At 39.8% G+C, this 21,247-nt stretch overlaps 1 protein-coding gene across 11 annotated transcripts in view; it reads right to left on the bottom strand.

The window, feature by feature from the left end:
• The window catches only part of RAPGEF6 (Rap guanine nucleotide exchange factor 6), a 245,444-nt gene that overhangs the window by 140,955 nt on the left and 83,242 nt on the right, over window positions 1-21,247 (bottom strand). For all 11 annotated transcript variants that reach the window (XM_032769149.2, XM_032769151.2, XM_032769152.2 and 8 more), the window contains 2 exons: window positions 17,284-17,353; window positions 1,355-1,498 (listed from right to left, as the gene is read on the bottom strand). In XM_032769149.2, coding sequence (XP_032625040.1) covers window positions 1,355-1,498; window positions 17,284-17,353 — 214 coding nt within the window. The remainder of the gene's footprint in view (window positions 1-1,354; window positions 1,499-17,283; window positions 17,354-21,247) is intronic.

Raw genomic sequence — 21,247 nt, 5'->3', positions numbered from 1 at the left:
TCAGCCATAAATAGAAACGCAATGGAGGAAGAAAGATGTATATTTTGTCACAATCAATCACAAAGGCTAGACTTTCATCCATGATCAAACACTTAGGCATTTCCCAGAGCTAGGGGACATAAATTCCCACTTTGGTGACTAGCTCAGTTTGTTTATTAATTCTTGACTCAGAACAAAATACATCACGCATTCTGAAATGGGGAGATACAGGAAACTGAACCCAAAGTATACACTTGCTGTTACAGCAACAACAGCCTTTCTGCTGAGAAGACAAATGCCAACATAACCTGTACTCCCTGAAGTGCCAATGTTTTGGAGTTTTTAAAATTATCTTCTAAAAACATTAATATTAATCACAAGCAAAAGAAACTAATTTACTCACACATAGTCAGAAGGTAGTTGAATTTCAGGTTTATGATTGTGTTATAACTGCTTTGCAAGCCTCCCAACAAGAAAAGACCATCAAGGTTGTGGGGTTTTTGTTTTGGGACTCATTAAAATTTGGCTCCACTTAAACCCCAACACTATAAAACAGCAGAAAGTATAATTTCTGGTAATGTGAACATTTTTCATGATAATTTGTTGGTAATCTGATTTAACGTCAAACAAACAAACATCTACAACAGTTACTTTCAAATGAAACCTTTTGTGTGGCTCACCTGCACTAACAGGATTTTAGCACGCAGTTACACAAAGCTAGTGGTAAACAGAACCCTGTAGAAAAAATATTGTGGCCTGAGAATCACAGCTGCATTTACCTTGGCACAATACAGATTTATATATTTAGCAATATTTAGTGTGGCAAATACCCTCTTGGACGGCTAATTTCACCTCACAAATTCTGCTGTTTTCAAGTAAACTCTCAGATCTTTATACTGAATTGAAAAACAGGTGAAACATCAAGATATGCATTCATATCGTACAGTAGCTGGGATTTCATAAAATACTTTTCAACGTGATCTAAACTGAATAGAAAAAACAAATATCAACATTTTAGGATGAGTACTTGGTTTAAAGATATTACAAAAACAACAACCAACTATCCATGAAGGTCTTTGAGGAGGACAATCCTTTCACTGATCAATAACCGTCTAGGCATTTTCACTATTACACACAACTGCAGATCCATAAACCAAAGCATTTTTGCTCTCAACTACTGAACCTGAACTGCCGCCTATAGCTATAAAATCCAAAGTGTTCTCAGTGTTCTCCAAGGAGAAAAACGTTTACAAATAAAATAAAAACACACACACACACTTTATCTCCTTCTGTCCCTGACCCTAAAAGACCCAAACGCTCAGACAATGAGAAACCAACTAGGCTGATCAGTTCTGTTACTGGAAAACATGCTCACCGAAAGATAACTGCTAGCATCCACATTGTCTGTGATGGTCTGACGTTCTCCCCGCTGGTTAATCTTCCTAAACCTTCGCCGAGACTGCCTGAAGGGAACTTCTCTTTGCAGGATATTCTCTTCATTGTCTTTGGAATTCTCCACCTGAAACACATGTTCAGGATCCTGGTTAAACATCCAATTCTTCCATATTATTGAAAGTCGGTGGAGTTTTATTAAGCTCATGAGGAAGGCATTAACATTAGCTAAGAACAGTTAAGTCTTTCTTAGCAAACAGACTACACAAATTTCTTAAGCAAATGCTACGTGTCTTGAAATTATGTTACTACAATGAGCTGGAGGCCACAGTTTCCTTCCAGGAAACAGTGTAAAAAAAAAAAAAAAAAAAAAAGTCCGTCTGCCCCCTCCCACCCACGCACACATATCCTTTAGAAAAAATCACTTACAAGTAGTAAAGACTTCTCGTTGCACTTACACATACTACACCATAACAATTAAAATAATTACATATTGCTCAGTTCAAGGGACATCATCAACTCAAAAAAATACATTTGAAAATTTTATACTCCCTATGGTTACAAGGTTGCGCATTAAAACATGTTAGCTCATTTGTTTTAAATAATATAATATGATTTTACAAAGTCTTTGCAGTGTAGACAGGGCACATCATGCTTAAAAATGTGTTAGGGGATTGTCCATGACCAGCTAGATCCTAGCCCATCCATCCAACAATATAAGATCTCATCCATTATTAATGACCACTTCACTGAAAAAATATAAAAACTTTAAAAAGAAATAACTAGAAACTGTCGTGAGCATTTCACACTCAACTTTATTTGGGTATAAAAATTTTTAAAAAGCAGTGTTTTTAAACATATGAACACAGGCAAACAACATTAAGTACTGTACTTGTATCTAGCTTGTTCCAATTCCTTCCCCCCTCTCCCCCCCAACAAAAAAGCAGGCCATCCTTCCACATTTCCTTCTGATGTATTGGAAAAACATATCACAACAGGAAACAGAACAGACATGTATATACAAATAAAACTACGTCCAGGCAAAGAATTCTTCTAACATATCTTTAATACATAGCAGTTTCTACTTCCTTATTTCACATATTTAAAAGACATAAATTTGGAAATTCAAAACACAGCTGTAAAAACTTCCTAGTGAAACAGAGACCTACAACTTTATTGACTCTTAGCAGTCATCTCAGTATACCTTCATAAATTTACTTAGGTTCAGAAGCGTACAAGAAGGAATGGAAACAAAAAAGAGACAAAGAGTTGGAAGACAGTAAATAAGCAAGTCACTAAGAACATAGTTATTCCTGAATACATTAAAACAACTCACATTCTACATTAACTGAGGCTGCAGGTCTCTATGTCAGGAGGAGAATATAAATAATCCTTTACATTTTAAACTTTTTTTTTTAAACACGGAGAAAAAAATAATATCACTTGAAAATAGCCTCAGTATAGTTTCCTTTCTAATATACGAGACATTATGCTCCTGACTGGTGAACTGACCAGGCAGATGCAAATCTGACATCACAGCTGGGAACAAAACAAAAATTTCAACCTCATCCCACGCTAGTACCAAAAAGGAGGCAACTAAGCAGGTGTCCCACTAGCATTTAACATTATTTCACAGGTATTTTATTATAGGTTTGCAAAGGCAGAGGAAAAGACTAAAGAAAAAATTGGGTTTTTACTTAGTGATAACACTATTGTCAGACCCATGAAAGTGGCCATGGCCAAAATCCTGAAGTTTTGCTTCTTATAAAGTTGTCCTATTAAAGTAGCCAAAAGAATGAACTATATTTCATATTATCTTACATGCGCACACACAACACATGCACTGCTTTACTAAATGTATTATATGCTTCTAGAGTCAGGAGTGGCAGAAGCTTCCTAAAAATGGGGGGCCCACTGGCACCCGAAACCGTGGCCTCGCCTCCCCACATCACCCCTTCACCTGAGGCCCCGACCCTCCTCCTCAAGGCCCCACCCCCATGCCGCCTCTTTCCCCTGAGACCCAGCACTGCCTCTTTCCCGAGGCTATGCCCCCTGCTCACTCCTCTCCACCCCCTCCCTCACCTTCCATTGCTCACCCTTACCACCAGTAAAAAGTGGTGCGACCATGACCCCCCGTGGCCTTCCCTGTTCTGATGCCCCTGTCTAGAGTCCGATGAGCTGTTAAGTAGTTAAGATAAGGTGCTTAGCTTTGTTACACAGACTACAATGGGAATTGAGGGTGCTCAGCACCTTGCAGGAGCAGACACAACGTTATATAGTTTTGACACTGATGTTCACAACATGACTGACAATTCCATTTTCAGAGAGTCTTGAAACTGTGGCAAATAATACTGTACTATACTGTGAGAGGAAGCTATTTTTCTTCCCTCATTCTAACTGAAAACTAAGCAAATTAGGCATGAAAATGTTTTTGCTTTCTGTTAAGAACTAATCAATCAACTGTTAGTGGAAACTAAGTAACAGAGGCACCTGATTCCTTCAGTTAATAGCGCTACTGTACAACTGAAAAGAAATACCAAAAAAGCTGGGAAGCCCTTTGTACTACAGCACATGTAAGCATCCTATTTTCTAAACAATTCTGATTCCCGTTCCATCCAAAGCAATAGAGATCTCAAAACCTACAATAGTAGGCTATATTAAAGCAACCTTTATAGGTAGTTAGAGTTAATAAATGATCAATCAATTGTTGCAGAATCCAGCAAGTCAATAGATTGGTTATAACCCTGATTTATAACCATCTACAACAGCTTCCACCAATGTGCTTATTATAGGCAGTGCCAGTAGTGATGCCTATAGTTAACATTGCCTGACACTTCCCACTATATAAAGGCTGTGTTTTTGGGTGCTTATAACTTTGCTAAACTTAAACTGTTTAGGCTGAAGTTTTCTGCACTGGATGTCTGCCTCAGACAGAATTTGTTTTAAAAATTTCTGCAAAAATGATTCAGCCATTTCTGAGAAAAAAAATTAGCAAAAAAACAAACACAAAAACACCATTGTTTTGCCCATGTAAAAAATTTCTTCCAAGAGCAGCTCTAGCAGGGACTTGAAATCTGGCAGTGGGATCACTGTGGTGTCAATAATATGACTTTTGCCATAAAATATCCACAAATATGGCCACACTATAAACCTCTAAAAATCTCAGTTCGCACATGCCCAGTAAAGACTTGTTAGAAGTTTCGCAGCTCAATTCTCCGAAGATCCCATCTATGCTGAACATGCTCCATCCCCTGATAGGTTTCAGAGTAGCAGCCATGTTAGTCTGTATCTGCAAATAGAACGGAAGTACTTGTGGCGCCTTAGAGACTAACATTTATTTCAGCATAAGCTTTCGTGGGCTACAGCTGCATCCGAAAAAGTGAGCTGTAGCTCATGAAAGCTTATGCTGAAATAAATTTGATAGTCTCTAAGGTGCCACAAGTACTCCTGTTCTTTTTGCATCCCCTGATAGCTCCCATGGGCAGACCCGACTGCATATGCATCATCCCCTCACAGTGGATTGAGCATACTCAATCCTGGGGTTGCAGAGGTTTAGCAGGATTTTCCCTTGCAACTGCTTCTTCCACCTATCTAGGGACACTGTGGCACCTAGCACTGTAACTCGAGGCAGAGAGATTATCTCTCCTGTGCTCCAAGAGTTCTTTCTGCTGGTCAGGCAGTGTGTGTTGGGGTGGGTAGGGAGGATTGAAGAGGAAAGGCTAGGAGCATGGAGAGGTTGGGGAGACAGACACGGACAGAAGCAGAGGAATAGGGTAAGGGACAGGAGTGGGGTAGACAGATGTAGAGATGGGCACTGGGAAAGAGCTGGGGAGAGGGAAGGAAGAAGCAGCAGCAGCAGGATAGGGAGGAAGGAAATGGGCAGGAGCCAAGCTCCTGTGGAAAATATAGGATGTGATCATGTAATTAAAGACTAACATTATGCCTACAAAGAAGCTGATTGAAGTTGCATAGGCAAGTTTAACTCTCAAGTTTCCAAACTTTTGAGTGCTTGACTTTGCAACTTTAATGTTTTAATGTAATTTTTTGGGCTATAACAACCATTTATATAACACAAATTCCTCATGTCCGTAAAATGCTTATAACATCTATTAATCATTATCAACCATTTATAAATAAAACCTTAATACAAAGCATTACATAGACATTTTATACACTCCACTAGGTCCTGAGGACCAAAACTGATCTACATCTCAAAAATTTGAGATGCACCTCTAAGACAAATAAATTGCTGGAAAAAAAAAAATCATGGAAGAGATTACAGTAGGAAAAAAATTATATAAAATCCAAGAATATTCCTAGCAGGGACAAATTCAAGCCAACCTAACTCACTAGAAATTTCTCTTTTTTTTCCCCTCCTCTCTGTGGTGCTCTCAACAATTCATTCTTCAGGCCAGGCTCAGAGCTGCCTGAGAGGAATCATACTATGTATAGGAGCAGAAGGAGAAGCAAGTTTTTTTAGCAGAAAGGAGACCTAGCCTTTCCCATATCAATTCCCTAGTCAAAGGGATACTAATAAAATAAAATAACTCTACAAAGTGAATAGAAGCTCTTCCTCTATTTTTCTTGTTTGCACTGACACACTTTTCACACCATATAAAGCACTCTTTGGCAAATATTGTCCATTAAAATACACTTGAAGTGGTTTTGTAACACTTGCCATTTTGCTCCATAAAATTACTATGTATGCCAGTGCTACAAGGTGAGCACAGCCACTCCCTCATCAGCTCACTCCAACTTGACTTACTTGAAGGCAGGGGAGCAGCAGAATGGCTTACTCACTAACGTTTCCAGGACAGGAAAGATGCACCCAAGAGAACAGTAAGAGTGCCGGGAGTGGGGAGGATTTGAAGGATACTTCCCTGGCAAGGATGATCTCCCAACAGACAGGCTCTAGGGGTTCCCACTGAGAAGAGTGGGGCTCCACACTATCAATAAGGACTAGAGTGGCTGTGCTGGCAGAGGGACTGAAGAGGACGGAGAAGGAGCGTCGGTATGGCAGAAGACACCAGAGTATGGTATGGAGAGACTCCCAGCAGAGGTTGATGGCAGGTCCTGTTAGGAAGAGTAAGGACTTAAGAACTATATCCACTTGGTGTGGGAAATGGATTGTATTTGGGAATTTTTGTCATGGACTGAGTTGCACTATGATTTTATTAATAAACCAACCTCAAGGAAGGATATTATTGAAGCAAGACAGTTTGAAGTGGAATCCGTGGGTTACCTGACAGGGTAAACTGAGGCAAGCACATGTATCCTGCTATGACCCACCTTAAGAGGGCACTCCAGATGGGACCACCCTCTGATAGCCATAAGTAGCAATGCTTCCATCTTTTCTAAACATTAAATAACCATTCCTTTTGTGTGCTGTTTCTTAAAGACTATGAGCTTCATCACCCCATGGAGATGTCAGCCTGACACTGTTGAGGATATTGGAAAGTGCTCACTTGTCACACCTGATGATGGGTATTGTGAAGTGAGGTGGGGGGGGGGGAATGGAGGAGAGATACAAGCCCTCGTGCTTCATGCCATTAGCAACCACTTCCCATGTGGGCTGGTTATTCAAAATTATTCATTACAGGGTTTCACGCACCTTCCTCTGAAGCATCTGGTACTTAGAACACTAATGTGATCCTATATCGCAATTCCTATGTTCCTGTGAAAAGAATGAAGTGTTGGGGAGCCTTGAACATTCTCCATTCTCAAGAACAGAGAATCAGTTGTCTTTTGATTTCCAAAATGTGTGGCTCCACAGGAGATGAATTGCCAACTGTCAAAGGATTAAACTATAGATACTGCAGATTTGATACAGTGCTCATGGATAACAATACAGGTTCACTAAAATGGAAAGTTGAACCCAGCACTAAGTAAAATATATTTTGGAAACAGTTGAAGATACAGAGGATCACAGCACAGAGCCTCTAACATACCCTATTCTAGAGGATGACTTTTTGGCCCAGAGGTGGCTTTAAAAATTTCTAGGATTAGGACATCAAAATTTAGGAGAAAATGCCTTTTTGACATAATTAGGTAGGAATAAATCAAATAATATTGTCACACTGATGTATAGGTAAGACAGAACAGAAATAATATGGGTCTGCAGTTAGCATGTGGTAACTTCTATAAAAAGCTTTGAGTTTTGTGATGTATTAGATGTGTTTCTCAAAAGTAGACCGACTCTCACAATGAGCCAGTTTTCCAAGACAGATGATGATGATAAACCAAAGGGAGTTAGATAACCATTATTCTCAGTAGATATCACGTGATCCAACTTTAACCTAAACATGCTGAGCGGACACAAAAGATGATGAAAAAGAGTAGGTCACAGGCATACATCAAAGCAGGAAATGCATGTGACAGCAAACCATTAAAAATACAAATGAAAGGCTCATATTTTTAAAACATCTGTTTTTTAAATTACACTATGCTGGTAGATATATCGTTCTTTTAATGAATCATGCTTACTTCTCTACAAAATACATATCGACATCCATGCCTTACGTGGAATAAGAAAGCAGTAGCATGAACTAGATGATGCAAGAATAATGCTTTTATAAGCACACTGCTACTAGATGTATTACAATTGAAAAATACATTTTATAACTACCAGTTGAAAGTACAGAAACAGTAGACTAGAAAACTAATTATATCACTGGTCATACATTTTCCCGCACAAAGAGCAATACTGCTATCAGTATGAAGAACATAGAATCTTCTGTACAGTACAGGTATCTTCCTATTGTAGATCAATACCTCTTTGTACAATTAACCTAACTTCTTCTCCATCATAATCACACAAAATTAAAGCAATTAAATAGTACAGAGAAAATCTCTCTGCATTTAAAAGAAAGGGAATATATACCTAATTTAAAAGATATATTAAAAGAGCTATTAAAAGATTAGCTATACTGAAATGCTAATTTTTAAGAGAATTGGTAATGTAATTTTGTATTATGTAGTGGCATCAGTCACATTGGTTCTTAGGCCACAATATAAAACAATGTTCATATGCTTATTTCTCAAGAACCTTAGAATAATCAGCTGGAAATTGAGAAACCTTTTCAATATACAAATCTGACAGGAAAAAATAAACTTGTTATCTTTACACACAGACACATCCATGCGTGCACCTGCTCCCTTAAACTGCAAGAGAATTTAAAATAACATTTTTAATTGATTAAAGAAACGCTCATTTGAGCTGGGGAAATTCTTTGAACCAGGTAGAGATAACCTACAACGATTTGATCATTTAAATCTTCGACAATACTTTTCTGAAAAGGGGTTATTTCCTCAATAAAAGTTTCAAATGATACTGTTGTTTTAGAAAATGGAACAATGATTTTCCCATTGAAACCAAACACACTGTAAGCTGAGATAATGCAGCATGCCTTACTGGACAATTAAACTGAGTTCAATCCACCTCTTTATAGTGGTGGTGGTTTATTTCAATATTGCCTACCCCCAAAATTTAAAAATCATGAGTCAGGACTCTTCCGCCCCCACATTCCTGAGGTTTTAAGAAAAGATTAAGTTAAGTTTTCTGGTCTATCTTCTGATTTTTTATCTCTTCCTCCCCACCGCCAAATTCCCCCAATTTGGCCACGATTGCAGGAGTTCGCCCTAAGAGAGACAACTGAAATCAAATTACGGAAATTTGTATAAAGCACTGTCTGAGGGTACAAAGAGCTTTCTAGCTTCTTCCAAAATGCTAATGAAGTTATCCTGTGCTTCACACTAATTAATTATGTACCCTGGTATCTGCACATCAGTTAATTTTATACTCTCATACCCAAATCAGTTCTTCAGTATCTGGCCCCACATCTGCCCATTGCACCCCAGCAGCTTCAGGGGCTCTTTATCCCTACACTCTCTTACTTCCCAGGATTGGGACACATTTTAACAGATGCTTAAAGCCCAGGTAAATACGAAACATCAGTTGCAACTGCTAAACAAGTGTTCCTCTATCTTCATTCTATATTTAGGGCTCAATTCAGACAGATGGGCTTGCATCTCTAAGCACAGCAACAGAATTTGGAAGATAAAAAACAGTGTTCATCTAAGTATCTGAGATTAGAGAAGAACCTTTACATTTCTTTTACTAAGTCAAAGTAAAGAAAGCCACAGATAAACCTTGCTAATTTCTTTAGTTCATAAACACTAACAAGAGTGTGCGGATATTTATAGATAACGGAAATTAACCAGGTAATCTGGATTTTGAGAATAAAAAATTGTCATGTTGAAAAAGATAATCTGCAATTGTTTTCCATCCCCGGAAAGTCGTGATGTAGAATATGCTTTTGAAGGCGCTTCCCCAGTCCTTATGAAGACAGAGTTTTAATGGAGTTCTGAGGTGCTCCTAATTTTTCACCTCTCCCTTGTTGAGGTCCTCTATCATAAACATGGGGGGGATCATGGTGGATCTTATTTCATAGTCTTAATTTATTTGACCAGATAAGCCACCGTTAAAACATTAGGCAGCTTCTCTCTCACTACCAGGATACATGTCTGCCTCTGCAGCAGTCCATTAGCCTGAGAAGCAAGAAGCAATTTTTAGATGCTTCTAAAGTACATAGTCACAATATTAGTCCTTATTTTCAGTGTGTAACAGAAAAGACTAGAATGACTGATTTCACAGGGTAGTCTCTACTCAAAGATATAATTTTATTGACTTAGTACTGACAGCTGCAGTCAGAAATACCAGAGCATTTGTGTAAGGAGCAGCTTTTCCCATAAAGCATGATGCAAAGAGAAATTGAATATGATCACATGATCTTACTCAATTTTACTCAACAGCCAGTGCTAGCGGCTAACATCCTTCTATTCACAAACACCATGCTGCTCTTGTGAAATCATCTATTTGAACCTAAAGAAGAAAAAAGGAAGCACCACAAATGAAAGAGGGGAAAGAGACCACAATACAGTTAGATCTGCTGCAACTTTTGGTGACATCAATTAGGATATGATTAAAACCATCAGTTTAACAATAAACAGGTCTCTGTTAATCCAGTAAATCACCTAGTTTCCTAAATATGATTTGTCATGCCCATCCATCCATGCTCTGTTATCCTCATTAACTTAGCTTAGGCTGACCACATTTATGGCCTTTAAAATGGGTAAATTCTCAGAGGAATCCCCTTAAGAAATTGATTTATATTCTAGGAAGAAGGAGGAGATAACAAGAGATGTGAAAATCTGTCAGCAAACCTATTAATAAACTATGCTGCACTTGTATGTGGTGAAGTGGCAAATATTTGTTGTTTTTATCTGGTCCTCATATAAAATGCTAAATTTGTAATTGAAAACAAAAAAACAACAACTGAAAAACAGAAATTAAACATGAGAGAAAATCAGGGAACTGAACTCAAGGCTCCTGTGAGGCTGTGAAAATAATTACCCATGTGTACACCACAAGCTTGTCCTTTTTTTTTTTTTTTTTTTTTAAAATTTAAGTTCCATGTAGAAAGACAGACTTTGATGATTTAGTCAGTTATGTTTAGCTATAAAAGGTGAAAGCTAACATCATGGAGAAGAAACAATGCGTTTTACTAATTTGCTTGTCCTAGGTGGAAAATACACTGAAGTTCCAGAAAGGAATTTAAAAGACCCAGATATTTCTCTGCACTGCCTAACTGGAATTTAAGAATACTTTAAATTGTATAAATACTATTAAACACAAATAGTTTAATACACAGTACAGGAATATAAAAGTTATGTATTTCTCTCTAGTAATGTCTACAATGCGCTTGATGGTTACCAAATAACTAGACTGAGAAATTATATTTCTAGATATTAAATGAAAAATAATTCATGAAAATATATTTATGGTATCATCGGTTGAATTACAAATAAGGGCATCAGTATTTCCTAAGGCTTGTACATCTACAAGTATTTTGACCAGAGATTATGTTCTGTGTCATTTTGCAAATCACATTGGTAGCTAGTGAGTCAGCAGCAATTATTATTTGATTTTTCCTAAAATGCTATCATAGAATTTTTTTTCATGCGTCATTTCCCACTTCAGTGAGCTCCTACATCAGAAAGGAGTTGCAAGACAAAATGCATGCTATTTGTCCAGATGACAATGTACCAGGTTTACTAATGAAACTATGCATTAATACATTGTAAGAAAAAAATTGTTCTTAAATTACGTATAAAGAATGAGCCAAATTCTTCTCCCAGTTAAATGAGTCTAAATCCGCTGACCTAAATGGACTTTACCATGGACATTTATGCAAAGCAGGATTTGGCCTAAGAACTCTACTCAAAATGTCTGCTTCATTTAAAGGATCACAATTATTGTAAATACATAAAACCTAAAAATTATCAGAGAAATTAAATTTGGAACTAGGATAGTCTATGGCTGTGGGATACAGAGGTTCCAGGGAACTTCAGATCAGTTTTTATATTAGAATGGTATAAAAAACTGGCTCACCCCACCAGCCATGTATTGGGTAGCAGCAGTAAACGGGCAAAAATTTGAAGTAGTAACAAGCAAAATAATGCCTGAGGCATTTCACATAGTATTTCTGTACACATCACCATCAAAACAGCCTGAACAAGTCCAAGAAATCATGAACACAACTAATACTTGTTCTTGAAAACAAAGGACAATCACGAACTTACATGGCATTTTCTTACCTCAGAAATGTTGTGGAAGCGGCCCAAACTATTCTGCTCTTCAGCCCCTGGTTTCCTTTTTTCTTGTTATACTACTAATGCTGGTCACCCATTAAATGCCTGTTATATTGCTGCTTAAAGTGACAGTAATCTCAAAAGTTATGCTTCTGTCCAAAAACTTCCTACCTACGATTTTCACTTTTAACATCTAACATTCACTATAAATGAAGGAGAAAGACTAATTTTATCTAGTGCTTGATACTGAAGACTGCTTTAAAAACATAACTGTGACTTTTGTCATTGTTATGACTTAAATTCATCTGTATGTTAAAAAACTAACACACACCAGTCTACTCCCTACTACTACTAACCCCTTCACTGAATTAGACTGTGAGCTCTTTGGAGCAATAACTCTGTAATCTTACTTGTACTCTCAGGCACGTAGTACACATTTGGGCACTGTAAAACAAGCATCCACCACTATAAGATATATTTCAATGAAAACTTTAAATTCTGCCTCTAAAGGTGTTAAGGGGAAATGCTCCCTCTTCAGTAATTTCCTTTCTTCAGTGTTTGGATTATAGTTCATCCCCCTCATCATATGGAGACAGGATCTTAGCCTTCTAATAATGTCATAGACACACCTAGCAGCAGCGGCTGGGGACAACGGTGACACTAGCCCTGAAGTGAGTTTCTGCTCCAAATGACACATCAGGCTCTATGTTCGTGTCTCAAGGATTCCAGATCAAATTTTCTCAGTTCAAAAGTAAAATGATGATTGTCTTAACTGTGGCCTGGTCTACACTACGCGTTTAAATCAATTTAAAGAGCGTTAAATCGATTTAACGCTGTACCCGTCCACACTACAACGCCCTTTATATCGATATAAAGGGCTCTTTAAATTGACGTTAAATCGATTTCTGTATCCTCCCCGACGAGAGGAGTAGCGCTAAATTCGATATTAACATATCGGATTACGGTTAGTGTGGACGGAAATCGACGTTATTGGCCTCGGGGCGTATCCCACAGTGCACCACTGACCGCCTCTGGACAGCAATCTGAACTCGGATGCAGCGGGCAGGTAAACAGGAAAAGCCCCGCAAACTTTTGAATTACATTTCCTGTTTGCCCAGTGGAGAGCTCTGATCAGCACGGGTGGCGATGCAGTCTCAAATCCAAAAAGAGCTCCAGCATGGACGTACGGGAGATAAGGATCTGAATCGCTGTTATGGGGAGACAAATCTGTTGTATCAGAGCTCCGTTACAGAACAGACGAAATGCCAAAAGCGTTTGAAAAAAAAATCTCCAGGATACACAGCGCTGCGTGACAAGCGTAACGGGAAGCCAAAGACTCAAATGGACGCTCATGGAGGGAGGAGGGGGTACTGAGGACTCCAGCTATCCCCACAGTCCACAGCAGTCTCTGAAAAGTATTTGCATTCTTGGCTGAGCTCCCAATGTCTGTAGGTTCAAACACAGTGTCTGGCGTGGTTCAGGAATAGCTCCTCAGTTCCCCCCCCCCCACCATGTGAAAGAAAAGGGAAAGAAATCCATTTCTTGACTTCTTTCAATGTCACCCCTATGTGTACTGAATGCTGCTGGTAGACGCGATGCTGCAGCAGTGAAGAGCAGTATCTGCTCCTCTCCCCTCCCCGGTGGTAGACGGTAGCAATATGAACTGATATCCACTGTCGTTGCCATCAGCCCGTGAGTGCTCCTGGCTGGCCTCAGGTGAGGCTGGCCGGGGCGCCTGGGTAAGAAATGGGAATGACTCCCAGGTTACTCCCAGTAGATGGTACAGAATGGCTGGTAACCGTCTTCCATCATAGCAACTGGGGGCTGAGCTTCATCAGCCCCCTCCCTTTCCTGTGTAAAGAAAAGGATTCTGTACTGCCGGACTGTCATAGCAGCATGCTGTGCACTCTCCCCACAACCGCTTAATGTCCTGCCTGGACTATCCGCGCCGGGAGGCTGCTCTCCCCCTCATTTTATGTCACTAACAGTCAGTGTTTCTTATTCCTGCATTCTTTATAACTTCATGACACAAATGGGCAGGACACTGCCACGGTAGCACCCAGGAAGGTTGGGGAGAAGGGGAAGCAAACGGGTGGGGTTGTTGCAGGGGCCACCCCCTGTGAATACTGACACGGAGCAGCTGTGTCTCTGATACACTGGTCCTCTAATAACACTTGCCCCTTATTCTAGGCAGGACTGACTCTATTTTTTAGAACCATAAGGGAGGGATTGACTCGTCCCAAGTGAGTCAATCCAAATTTTGCTTTTGCGCATTGCGCCCCGGCCGATTTCAGCCAGGGGCACTCATGATAGCAGCGGACAGTACAGAGGGGGAGAGATAACCGTCATTTCATTGCCAGTTTTCCTCGGCAGTAGACGGTACAGAACGACCGAGGTAACCATCTCTGCTATCATTGCAAAAGCAAGTGAATGCTGCTGTGTAGCGCTGGAGTATCGGCCTCTCTCTCCGCGGCATCCAGTACACATACGGTGCCGGAAAAAAAAAAAGCTGAACGGGCTCCATGGTGCCGTGCTATGGCGTCTGCCAGGGCAATCCAGGGAAAAACGGCGCGAAAGGATTGTCAGCTGATGTTTTTCCGGAGGAAGGAATGACTGACGACATTTACCCAGAACCACCCGTGACAATAATGATTCAACCCAGAATTCCAAGGGGCGGGGGAGACTGCGGAACTATGGATAGCTACGGAAGAGCTACCCACAATGCAACGCTTCAGAAATCGACGTTAGCCTCGGACCATACGCACAACGCCGAATTACTGTGCCTAGTGTGGCCGCATGAAATCGAATTTATAATATCAGTTTTATAAAACCGATTTTAGCTAATTCGATATTATCCCGTAGTGTAGACGTGGCCTGTCTTTATAGCAAACTCACAGGAGATCTGAGAGTCAACACCTTTCACTTGGCCTCCTGCTCACCCTCTCTCTCTGTTCTATTTAGAGGAAGGGGCTATCTTTTTAGGAGGCTGGGGGTGGGGAAAGGGAGAAGAAATGTTCTTGTGTTGAGGACTTCTGCACATGGAGAAGGGCTGGGTCCAATCTGTGCTTTCCCAAGGGCCTTCCTCTTTGACAAACTGTGTTAAAACTCCCTCCCTGCCTGTTTTGCAATGTCAGAGTTCAGTCCCAACACTGAAGCAGAAGGGTCCCTGAATCTTCAAAAAAGTCAGACACCTCCTGAGCCCTTGACAGTGGCCTGGCATCTTTGTCACAGTCAGTCATGATAGATGCCAGCTAGGGGAGTTTGATGCATGGGGTTGCAGGCATGAACACTGTTCATATCTCACATGGGCTATCAACGCTGCTTCATTCAATAGCATGCCACCAGGCTTCCTAGACCTTTAAAGCTTGCTTCAGCCCAGCTACCACGAGGATTCTCTCTCCAGCTGGTGAAGGATGCAACAACTGAAGACAGACTAGCTAGACACTCAAACCTGAGGTGTTATGTCACCGAAAGACTTCATGAACTGCCTCCATCTGCTGTTAGGGAGAAACTATACTCCAAGTGTCCGTGCTGGTAAAGAATATCGAACAGAGAATGTTAAAATCAGGTAAGCCACAGACAGAAGCCAAATATTACTGGGCAACTGACACATTGTTCTTTATTGCTCAGATACTGACCTTTGTCAGTACAGTCATTTCAAACAGGGCTTCTAAACTGTCACTATTAGTTTAACTTAAACATGTTTACCAACAAGGGAAGATGGATTGGAAAGCTAGACTGAGGTAACGATTAGGAGCCTTTCAGCCACTGCAGAAACGTTACAGTCCCACAATAGTTTTGTTTCACACCCGACAGCAGCATAATAGAAAGACAAACCTGAAGACCTGCCTGGTTTCAGTACAACGCAAGTGCATTCTGGAAGGGCCCTGTGTAGTAGGACAATAACATTGGGAATGTGCACTGGGAAAGCAGCTCCAATGTTTCAGCTGTTGATAGGATTTGTGTGTCAGTGTGGGTAAAACCCAAATCACAATCCACAAACTGAACTTGGCAGTATTAATCATCATAAAGAAACCAAAGCCTTTTCCATAGCTTGTCCAAAGCACACAGGTATGCTGAGAACAGCAAAGGCAGAATAAATCTGAGATCAGAGAGTCATATTTCAAAAACTGGCTAATCTTCAGTACCAGTGGTGGAGGTAATGGAGGAGGTGGGGGGGGTTAATGTGGGGGGGGGGGGGGTATTAAATGCGTGAAACTGCCCCCCCATTGTCCTTTAAGGGTATGTGTGTCTTTCAAGCATATATTCATTTGAATAAAGGAGATTTACTGCATGCATTTTCAACAGGATGGAAAGAGAACCTTCCCCCACACTCACCTGGCTGTGACAGCTACATACTACGGGCTGGGCCCAGCTACCCGCTCTGAGCATTGCAACATGGCGCACAGAGTTATGTGGTGCTCAGGATGCCGCAGCTTTTTTGGTGCCGCTAGGCGGTGGAAAGGTCCCACACCCGACAATACCGCCCCCAGAAGAGGCGGCGGAAATTCGCGCCCCGAAATACTGCCCCTGCACAGAGGCAGCCAAAGATCGCGTGCTGCCTCCCCGCAAATGTTAGCACCGCCTAGGCAACCGCCTAGGTTGCCTAATGGGTTGTGCCAGCCCTGCTGATGCTGCAATCCTGTGCGCCATGTCACAACACCACCCACACAATTTGGCCCACCAAGTGACTCCGTCATGTCACAATTGGAGAGGGGAGCCAGGCCTAGCCCCAAGGTTGGGCTTCTCTGCAGTCAACCAATGACCATTGCCCCCCCCCCCCATCAGTTGCAAAACCTGGCTCCACCACTGCTCTCTACATTCCTCCCTACTTCACCACAGATCTTCATATTAAGTGGAACTGCAAAGGCCAAGAGTACCTTAGCTAACAGAGATAGCATGTTTGGGAGATCTAGTGAAAAAGGAATAAAATGAGAGATAAAATATATGAACATATACAGCAGGACTGACTAATGCTGACTGAGGAGTACCCAATTAGTTAGCACTGATGGGGCTGTAAAACAGAAAAAATGAGTCATTTTAGAAAGGCTGACATTACAATCCTAATCATCATCACCCATCTAGTTAAATTTACATAGCTGTTGCTGTCATGAAAAGGTAGCACTGAGTATAATTGAAATCAGACCAATTTTAATGCAATTTTATAGGAAGCTTTACAAAAAAAGCTTTCTGTTAGCAGGTACAAAACAGTTGCTAAAAAATACAGAAGCATTAAGCACATTTTTAAAAGTCTGTTCTTACCACGATCATTTCAGAAGGTTCCAATATAATACACTCGCATCCTCTTTTTCCTCCAGACTGCTTGCCAAAACTGGAAAAAAATGTGGAAATAAAATATTACACTTTCCTATTTTGGGGGTAAAAATAGTTAACAGAAGGTGAATAATTCAATAACCTAAAGGGGTGGGGGTGGGGAGAAAGAAAGTTCATGGAAACTACTATACCTGAGACTATAATTTAACTTTCTCACACTGTCATTAAATAATTCTTTGAATTTGTACAGCAACTCTCATCAGAGCACCTCCAAGTACTTTATATAAGCGGGATACCTTAGTGAAATTATTATTTATATTATACTAGAGTCAAGAGAATCCAGTCATGAACAGAAGTCCATTGGGTTGGTGCTGCTTAGGAAAAGAAAAAAAAGGAAGACAAAAGACAAAAGACCAGCCTTTGTCATAAAAAGCTGACAATATAAATAGGGAGAAAGTATAAGATGTGGGTGTCAAACAAGACAGAAGGGGAAATGTGTGGCATTTACAAGAATACAAAGGTTCCATATATTCGTAATTTTTATGAAGTAAATGTACAAATTATGGGCTTCACAACTTGTTTTGCAATAAGTGAACAACAAATATAGGCAACCTCCCTAACCATTATCATTTGGCATTTTACTAGGTAAAACAGTGTAGATGAGTTTCTCCGAAAAGAGTTACCAAAACTTTCAAAACTTCCTATATTAGGAAAGGAACAAAATTACAGGACCTAGCATGTGATTATTTAAAAACATTTAAATATCTAAGTTGGCCAAATATTTAAAAGAGAGAAAAGGTAAGAAAGAGGGTCCATGCAAAAACTCAGTGTTATTAATGCATCCCGGTTTAGTGTGCTGCTCTTTGTGCTCTCTGCTGTCAGAGCTGAAGTCTCAGCTGAGACTACAGACTTACAATGAGACTAATGAGTTCTCTCCTATGTCTGTTTCCCCCCATTTTGACATGTAATTATTTTCTTCTCCAGAGACAGCGGCAGTTGTTATGGTGGGGGTTAACCAAAACTGTTTTAATAAAAACACTGAACAAGCTGTTGATTCTAGCACATGTAATAACTTGATACAGACGCCAACTTATATGTATTCTATTCACTGATGTGCCTCAGGTTTTGTTAGAAGGCAGAAGGGTAAAAAAAATCCTTGGAAGCTATGGGGATGAGATGGCAGAGAAGAGATCAGTAACGCTGAAGTCAGATATGTCTCCAAGAAAGAGAGCTTAGAACTGTATGGTTTACAGAGTTCAGCACTGTACATTTTGTGCAATAGCCTAAGCCATTTTTGTGTATTTAGCAAAAAAGGGAGAAATTAATATTATAAACATATGATCTCAAATTAGAGGGGCTAGGCCAAGGCCAAATGAGGGGGCTTTTTTTACTCCTCCTCCTCATTGTAGTACATTTCTTGAGTCATTCTGAAGGTCTATTATTTTAGGATTGTCAATGGTCCCAATTTTATCGGAGATCCCCACTCTTTGTCCCCTGCACATGGGTACATGTCACAATGATTTTTATAGGTGTTTACCAATATCTCCTATTTTCTGAAACCATAAAACAGCATTAGTTTTGAAGAGATTTCAGTGTGTAGGAGATCAACCCATAGTGGTCGGAGAGAAGAGTATTTAGAGATAAATCCCAGCAGTAAGATAGTCAGACAATTGGATCTACACTTGTACCATCTCTTGCAGAAGTCAGTGCAGAATACAGCATGCTTCACATATTAAATAACACAAATTCTTATGTTAATGTTTCCATTTAAACACTCAAACATCAGCAAAACAGGTAGCTTCATTAAGCCAGCCATGTGGCACATCCTGTACATTTTATTATATACATTTGACAAACAAATTTTAAATTTGTAGATTAATCTCACAAAACACATTTAGAGTTGTCTATAATTTACCATTTTAATTAAAATCAATTTTAAATTAATTTATTTAAACTGGTTCAAACTCCTGCATGAACACCCTGAAATCAATTTACAACCAGTTTACATCAATTCATAACCAAATGAATTCAGTTATGTCTCTAAATCAGCACTTAGTAAAATAATTGATATATGACTGAAGTACGTCATCTTCATAATCACCAAGGCAAATCCCAAAAGGAAATAGCCTTCTTGCAGATTGAGCACCACCTTGATCATTCTTTAGGGAAGTCCTTAAGGTGGTCTGGATGGATGGACAGTCTATGCAGGGATATCCTGTAGCACCACTGAAGCTCTTGGTGCCCACATGATCACCGATCGTGTAGCAGCATTCCGATTCAAGGATACATCCTATCAAAGTAATCAGTGTAATGCTCTACAGCTTGCACACAGAAAGCATTTACTCAGTGTTTCCCAATTTTGACAACAGGGCCCCTGACTATTTTGTCAGTGGTTTAGAAGTTAAAGAAGAAAGTACTTCAGATTCATTGTCCTTCACTGCAAATATGCTTTGAAAGCACAAGTAGTATTGGGTTGGGTAGTTATCTGAAAAGCACCTCAACAAGTTAAATTTAAGTACACACGTTACACTAGAGAAAATGATATAGTAATCACAGAATTAACAAAACATGTTAGCTATCTATCTTGCTCTCATTTTCTAAGATAGACAAACCCTTCGAAGTGGCACACATTTTTGAAGTGAAAACACAACTGCATTTTATAATTCATCACAGGGGAAACAAGAGGTCTTAATAGTGGGCACTGGGCTGCTGCAGCTTTTGGACACCTGCAACAATATATATAAAGACAACATTAGCTAGTTCTCTCTGCTAAAACAACCAGTATTAAAATGCATAATAACTCTGAAATTACTAGGATTCAGAATTAACCTGCTGAGATGAATGAGGGTGGTTCACATTTCTCAAAAACATTGTTTCACAGGCTAAAAACTCAGGAAACCAATGTACACAGATTTCCATTAGTTTATACTCAGATCGCATTTGGAAGGTTACCTTTACAAACAAGCACTAGGTTTGTTTGTTTTTTTAAATGAAAGTTTAGAAGCAGAATTCTGCAGCAAAGGACTGATTCTGCAGCCAATTCTTTGCTTATGAAAAACAACTCTGGCCATGAGAGTACATGCAGCTCAGCTTCACTGAACCACCAGCTCATTCCCAATAGCTGTCGCTGGCACATATAAGACATGAAGAATCATGTAACCTTCTGGTGAATGACTGAATAGGAAAGGGGAGAGGGCTAGTAAGGTTGTGAACTAGAAAGGAGGAATAAAAAGATAAGAGTAAAAAGCAACAGTGTCAAAAGAACAGGAAAGAACAAACATGAGAAGTACCAGCACAGAGGGAAGGGAGAACAAATCATCAACCTATCAAGTACATTTGTACCTTTACATGCCACAGACACTACATTCTTATGCATGGGCACACTACAGAAATTTTATGCTGGAACACATACAGCAAAAGGGTTAAAACAGTTATCCATGCATGGAAAAGGATGAACTAACTTCAGTGGATATTTTAAAATTTTATGTCCCAGAAACATAGATAACTATAAAGACAGCTTCACACAGCTATTTTAGCGAAACCTCAGATCCTTCCAAGCAACAAAGTTAACAATCCTAACAGCCACTATGATAAAGCATTATGACCAGTAGGAGCATTGGAATTTGAACTGTTAAATTCTGGATTTTGATAATGTATTATAGAAACCATAGTCTTTAAATAGAACTGCAACACAGTTACCATGATAATGACTAAAATGATCCCTGCTTGTACTGTAATAGTAAAGCAGCTTTTAGACCATGATTTCCATATTGAAATATGTCAGTTTCAGAGTGGGACATCCACACTAGTACCTGCTGGCTAAATTCTGTGTCTTCTGTCATGCTTCTTCCATACAGTGCATGACCCAGACGACATAGTCAAACAAACAATCTTCCATGTTTGTCCCTAGCCTCTGTTTGCCAGATGCTGGGAATGAGCAACAGGGAATGGA

Source organism: Chelonoidis abingdonii, chromosome 7 (genome assembly GCF_003597395.2).
Source record: "Chelonoidis abingdonii isolate Lonesome George chromosome 7, CheloAbing_2.0, whole genome shotgun sequence".
NCBI classification, from domain to species: Eukaryota; Metazoa; Chordata; order Testudines; family Testudinidae; genus Chelonoidis; species Chelonoidis abingdonii.
This window is presented reverse-complemented; position numbering and strand designations above follow the sequence as displayed.